Source organism: Columba livia, chromosome 5 (assembly GCF_036013475.1).
Source record: "Columba livia isolate bColLiv1 breed racing homer chromosome 5, bColLiv1.pat.W.v2, whole genome shotgun sequence".
In the NCBI taxonomy this organism is placed as follows: domain Eukaryota; kingdom Metazoa; phylum Chordata; class Aves; order Columbiformes; family Columbidae; genus Columba; species Columba livia.
The window spans coordinates 51261610-51268962 of NC_088606.1; the positions used below are offsets into that span (position 1 = coordinate 51261610).

The 7353-nt window shown below is 38.1% G+C and overlaps 1 protein-coding gene across 1 annotated transcript in view; it reads left to right on the top strand.

The window, feature by feature from the left end:
- Nucleotides 1–4899, top strand: part of LOC102090327 (mucin-5AC) — a 52146-nt gene extending 47247 nt beyond the window's left edge. Inside the window, exons 46-49 of the mRNA XM_065066499.1 lie at nt 606–734; nt 1955–2012; nt 2944–3049; nt 3568–4899. Coding sequence (XP_064922571.1) covers nt 606–734; nt 1955–2012; nt 2944–3049; nt 3568–3793 — 519 coding nt within the window. The 3' untranslated portion in view covers nt 3794–4899. The remainder of the gene's footprint in view (nt 1–605; nt 735–1954; nt 2013–2943; nt 3050–3567) is intronic.
- The last annotated feature ends 2454 nt before the right edge of the window (nt 4900–7353 follow it).

Sequence of the window (7353 nt, forward strand, 5' to 3'; positions counted from 1 at the left end):
GCTAGAACAGTACCTCGAGCTATGAAACTCCAGTTCTAACTAAAAATTGTGGAAGCAACTGTGATACTAAACAATGGCTTTCAGAAACCAACATTGAAAAATACATAGCTGAAAGCAATAGGCACTTATTTGCTTTAATCTCTGAAAACATAGCACTCATTTTGCTCAAAGGATGATTTTATCTGTGGAGACACTTTTCTGCTCCAAACAGCCAATCTCAAGTTAACTGAGAGCTTTAGGAGAGAGTAAGTCAGTGAAACCAGTGGGGATCCTGCCATGTATCTGAATGGACATACCTATAAATTCTGATGACAGAACTATTGGACCGCAAATTAATCTTTCCAAATGAGTCCACATACTTATCCTATTCACGCAAAAACCTGTCCATATCCAGGTAAAAAATACAACCTCTTCACTGGGTTAAAGAAAAAGATTTAACAGCAGTATGATAACCTTACAACTACCAGCTGAAATTCAAGCAAATTGTTTAGAATAATCAAACTGCAGTAGGCAGTAATGATAAGACACTGTTTTGTTTTGTTTGTTTGTCCGTTTCATTTTTATGGAAGAAGACTTTTATTCACTTTAATTTTAATCATTTTCAGGTTGGAGAATTCTGGAACCCACCTGGTGAGAACTGTACAACTTATACATGTGAAAAACATGATGACCAGTTCATTCAAGTTGTCTTCCAGAAAAGCTGTCCTCCCTTTAACCCTGATGACTGTGATCCAGTAAGTACTTTTCTACCAGTTCTAATGTTTGGAAAAGTTGGAGTGCCTAATACCAATGGTAGAAGGATTGCGATATTCAAGGAAAATACCTAGCAGAAGCATCACATGGGATGCTCTCTGAATCCGGACCCCACCAAATTTCATTTCAGAAAAGCAAATTAAAATTAAAATGACCTCAACGAGGATTGGGCACTAGAGAAAAAGGCACAGCATAACATTTTAATGTTTTGGCTCCTTAAAAGTCATCAGGTGACCTACAAGCAAGAACCTTATTGAAAAATAATGGGATTTTAATTCCTAAATTATTTAAGATTACAAATTCTTTTTTAGAATTCACTTATTGAGAGCAAAGGTGAAGGAAAATAAGCTTCTTCAGTTCACAACATCATTCAACTTAATACAGCTCAGGGTAGATTAGAACCAGCTCTATATATTTCATTAATTGTGTTACCAGGTCTAAAAAGTGCTGAGTCACAACAACCTTGTGCAACGCTACAGCCTCAGGGAAGAGTGGCTGGCAAGTTCCCCAACAGATAAAAACCTGGGCATGTTGGTTAACATTCAGCTGAACATGAGCTAGAAGTGTGCTCAGGTGGCCAAGAAGGCCAACAGCATCCTGGTTTGTGTCAGAAGCAGTGTGGCCAGCAGGACTAGGGAAGTGATCCTTCCCCTGTACCCTACACTGATGAGACCTCACCTTGAATACTGTGTTCCGTTTTGAGACCCTCACAACAAGACAGTCATTGAGCTGCTGGAGGGAGTTCAAAGAAGAGCAATGAAGCTGGTGAAGGGTCTGGAGCACAAGCCTTATGAGAAGCCTGAAGAAAAGGTGCTTAGGGACATGGTTTAGTGGTAGACTTGGCAGTGCTCTTAAAGGTCTTTTTCAACCTAAACAATTCTATTGTTCTATAATCCTTTACCTGGACTGACTTGGGTCAATCAAAATAACCCACATGTGCTACAAGCTTTATTTCTGAAATTTTATCACTAAACTCTGATGACAGCAAAGCTGTTCCAATTCCCCTCAATGCCAGCTTTAAAATAATTCTTATTAATATTGAAGTAGTTATGTGCCCTTAATATTTAGCCTTGCTTGAAATGAGATTCCATGTCAATACAGTGAACTTTCTGATGCCAGAGAAACTCAGGAAGCAGTGAAAGTCTCTGCTTTGGTATGCAGATATGAAACCTAAGTTATCTTTTTCTGTTTTTCCACTCAGGATGACATCAAGCTATCTGATGATGGCTGTTGTAAAGAGTGCCAAGCAAAACTGAAGAGTAAGTATTGATAATTTTTTCAAGACTAAGTAGTGATAATATGTGACTTATTAGGTATATTAATCCCTCTTGCATGATAGACACATAGACAGAAGAGGTGAAACAGACCAAGTTTGGGACAACTGCCTCACACTGTGGTGAGAAAGGAAACAAGTGTCAAAAGAAAGGAACAGAACAATTCCAGCATGCACTTTAGGAAAAAAATGGATATGGTGATCTTTCTCATCCCCTACTGTTAAATGTTAGGCTTTTTGTGGGGAGGGAGAGTGTTGGAGTGAATAAAGGACTCAGCATTCTGATTCAATGTGAATCACGCAAAGCCATTTATTACAGAAGCAAACCTCCTTATATATGCAACTAATCTCTGATCACGCGTCCACGCTCCAAGCATGCATTCACTAACTGGATATAATCTATGCTCACGAGCTGTCCACGCGCTGAAGTCTCATTGATTTATGTCATGTTGAGGCCTTGTTATTGTAGAACTGCTTCTCTCCCACGGCAGGTCCTGTTTTCAGCTAAGTGGGCCTTGAAATTTCTTTGGGCCTGGCTGGTTCAACAACAAATGTCCATCTAACAGAAACCCCTCCACAGGGGAGGACTATGATTATTTTCCAACTCACATAGGTACATTCTTTTTAAGGAAGAGAGGTGGGGGTGCATTGAGAAGTTGGCACAGTGCTGATCTTTATTTCTGCATCTTGCACCAATGTTGCATGAGCACAAGTGAATTTTTAATTTTTTGATAACACAAGAGGCAAGAGTCATCATTTGACCCTTAGCAATTAAAAGAGAAATACCCTGTGACCTAATTTCCTATTTCAGCTCCATCCATCTCAGTTTTCTACTACAACCTGTGTATCATACACAGGTATTTATTTATATGCATATGTATTTTAACCTGTTTTCCTCTGGTTTGTGACAATCTCAGGTTGTATGAAGCACAATACTACTACTGTCATCCAATATCATGGATGCATATCTCCTGCACCTGTTGAGATGACATACTGTGAAGGCAGCTGTGATGCTTACTCACGGTAAGTGGCATAAAAGATAATTGTGGTCTCGTCTTCTGCTTCTTTACACTAGTTAAATAAAGCAAATTTTAAGTGATTTTTCTAATATGTCCAACATCCACCCAGTCATCAGCAGTTTCCATTGCACTAACTAGATTTTTTGACAGACATGATGCTGTACTATCTTCATTTCCTCAAGACTCACAGTGTTTTAACAGTCTATTCAGTGTCATAGTGAATAGACCCAAGATTTGATTTTACCTGTGTAAAAGTACGGTTGTTGCTCACTGTTCTCTCATTTTGGACTGGCTTCATATGTGATCTGGATTAATTCTGTGCCTTAATGAAGAGCTAGATCCATCCATTTTTACAATGAGGAACCACTTATATTTCACCCAATACTGTAAGAATGGTAATATTCAGCAATAGTCCTACATGTAAGCACACAGCTTCTGGTTATATTTAGTAATGGGTAAAAGGGGCAGTGGTATTTCCCACACAATTTCTGACTCTTTCTCTTTTGTTGGTTTTGCAATCAGATATTCTGCAGAGGCGAACATGATGGAACATAAATGCTCATGTTGTCAGGAAATCAAGACCAGCCAAAGAAGGGTGACTCTGACGTGCAGTGATGGAACCTACCTTGATCACTCATACACCTACGTGGAGAAATGCAGCTGTGTGACCGCTGAGTGCATTGCCCAAGTCAGCACCCAACAGGCAACAAAACAGATAAAGGCCTCTCAGGAACAAGGAAATGTCTAAAATTAGAAATAGAGTGAAGAAGTCAAACAAGGGTTGAACATAAAACTAGTAACAAAACTTTGAAAAAAATACAAAAGTGTGAAAAGCAGCTAAAATTTTGGATGAACAGGTGACATTCTCTGCATACAAACTCAATACGTCTGTCTACATTTTTTCAGTTTTCATTACCAATATATCTCCCATTGTTTTTCATGTCTTTTCTTTTAAACCTTGAGATGTACAGCATAAAATGTCATTTGGACATTTTCTGGGAGCTTGTTTGTCTTGTGAGAAGTGCTGCACCATTAGACTGAGAGCTGGATTTACACTTCCAGAGTCTATAATGAGAACAATATTCTTTTCTGGCTTGAAGCTTGCCTGTGGTGGCACGAAGTAGGCACTTGACAATATTTCCATTGACATAAACTGACATTTTTGGTAACATTTTCATTCCAGATCATTGAGAAAAATCAAAAGCTAAAGTCCAGAAAATAACAAACAACAAACCCCAAGGAAAACCGTACCTCTCTGTTTCTTTATTTTTATTTTTGCATTGAAGAAAACAGACTGCAGAAAGTCATACTTTCTCAGAATTATAAACGTCAAGATTTTGAATAATTTATGATAGGCATATTTCCCTATATATTCTCATGAGAAGAAGAAAGAAGTCCTATCATGTGAAGCTGCTGTGCACTACTCTTTGTTTACATAACACCATCAGCATAGTAACTGTATGAAAATATGGATTTTTTTTTTGTTTGTGCTTAATTGTTTACAGAAGAAGTATATATATATATGTAAGTATATATATATATTTGCCAACAAGGGCATATGAAGGATTTTTGTAAACAAAAGTTAATAATAATAATAATAATAATAATAATAATAATAATAATAATAATAATAATAATAATGTAAATTCTTTCCTAGGAAGCTTTTAAAGCTGAACCATTGCTATTTATTTTGTTTATGGAAAATTGATTTATTGGGTCATTTCTTTCAGAATTAATATTATCCCATTTCTTAGTCATATTATCTGGGTGTGGTATATTTTCTTCTTCTATTTCATTTTGCAATATTGTTTTTTGTTCTTTATGACAAAAAGTAATAGTGATTAATAAATTTCAAGCATTTTATAGCATGTCTCCTTTGACTTGTCACTGAATCCCTCTCATGAGAGTTGCTGGCCCAGTAAAATATTTGCTTCCTATTCTGCTACAGCCATTTCTCAACAGCTCCAGGTCAAATGTCGATTGAGACACCCCCTATAGAGCTTTGATACTGCCTCGAATGCAAGGTACTCATAAGCAAAGTGTCACAAGCACATCAGTTCAGATGCTATCCAATAGCGAGTTTCCAGTGAGCAAGCACGTCTTTGAGTCTGTACATATTTTGTAGCTCTGAAACTATCCAAACTATCCAGCCTAGTTAGTCTCTTATTTTAAAGCCCACTGCAACATGTATAAATCTCAAACATAGAACTGTAAATCTACAAGTTTCAACAGGTTACTGTGCAGCTTTAGTTACACTATACTTTGAACCAGCTACCGCAGATCTGACTGTAGATTGTATAACAATGCCAAGCAACATGCTTTAGTATCAGTAGGGGAACAGTAAAAAAAATAAAGGTGATGACCTTTCTCCTAGTCTACAGTCTGGACAGCTCAGCAGAGGAAGTAACAACGTAACAGCACAGGCTTTCTGCAGGTGCCTTGTGTGCACTGACTTGTCCCTGAGGATCACTAGTAATGTCATACTGCCTGCTGGCAAAATTCCTTGCTGTTCCCAGCTTTCTGTTGACAAATTTTTACTCCACTGTCTTTTTTTTTCTAGTCCTTAGGCTCTTCTCCTTCCCAGTGAGGCCCCAACAGAGCATACTGCTCTGTTCCCTCCTTTCCACCTAACTCACCAGGCTTTCCAATGCAGCACTATTACTGAATTAATGACCATTTGGTGAGTGACAGGTTCTCTGGCCTTCCCAGGCAAGATAGGAAATTATTCTTCTCCCACTCATTCTGCAGAAGGGGAATGAGATTGTCTATAATGTAAAATCAATTATTATGCACTTATTTGGTCCATAACAGCTCCTTCTCCACAGTTAGCTCAGCAAATAACAGGTTCCCTCCATGTTGCTTCAAGATCATTAGTTGTTTTTCCTTATGCAAAGCCTGTATCTCAGCATCCCAGTAGCTAGCCTCTTCCCTGGAAAACTCTGTATATTAAGTCTGTGCCACCACTCACTTCATACAACTCACTGAAAGAGGGAAAACTACGATGAAGAAAAAGAGAATGAGAGACATGCAATATGTGTCACATGGGAAGACCGAGAGGTGATAATGACAGGGACAGAAGAGGTCCAAAACCAACCTAGAGTTTGGTGGCATATAAAGAAAAGAAAAAAAAATAGAGAGAAAATAGAGAGAAGTGAAGGAATGGACAGACTTTGGTCCTGGCATGGTGAGACAAGGAGGCAAGGAAACAAGCAAGGAAAACATAAGCCAAGGCAAAACATGGAGGCATGCAGATCCTGTGGTTGAGAACATACTGGAGACACTGTCTTGGAGAAGGAATGATCTGTATCATAGATACAGTCCCAGTGCTGAGAAGAGTAAATGGGAATTCTAAATTCAAGAGGAGAACAGAGGAAACATGCTTTGGGCATGAAAGAGCCAGTGGAAGGACTTGCAGGCATTCCCTGAAACAAGACACAAAGTAAGTGAAAAACCAAGAGCTGCAGTGGATATAGGTAGACCAGCCATACAGTCTTCCTAAATCTTCTTTTACATAGGACTTCTATTTGCTGTAAGTTCTTGCTGAAACAGACTGGGTAATAGCTCCAAAGTAAACCTATCTAAAAACTGGGATGAATGAGATCAGTTATATCTTTCAGAAATGAATCTCAAATTTTTTAAACCATAGATAAATCAGAAAGTCAGTAAACAATTAGATGAAAGAAAGTGATTGGCTTGGTACTTCTCTCTTGATATAATTCAGAATACTGTGCGGGTCATACTGAACCATGCTAGCATAGGTAATCAATGTATATTACTCGCACGTTAACACTAGAGGGCTCTAGGCTCACAGTTTACAAGTCTGTATGAAAAGGTTTTCTGTCAACAGGGTTTCTTCTTCCAAGGCACTTCGAAGCAAGCCACATAGTAACTACTACCTTACTTTCAGATTATTAAGATAAACTTTGCTCCTGACTTACACTTTAATCTACAGACACCTATTCCACATAGCATACCAATACTTGTTTATATCTTTTTTTCTTTTTTTTTTTTTTTTTCCTTATCTGATCATATTTGGAACACAAATAAATTGCAGCAGAGAAGTCATTCGCCTAAGGACAGAACTTATTCCAGCTGTACAAAAAACATGCAAAGGCTTCAGGTCTAATTTCAATATTGGCTGTCAGCAGTCCTTCCTTGGGCAGTCATACACTGGCTCTCCACTCAGGACACCTGTTACGTGGCATAACTACTGCATGACCAACTTATTTTTCCCCTTTTCCACACAACATTTTAAAACTCTACAGTGTAAATCACAAATCACTAATAATCCATTTTCACCTATGCTTT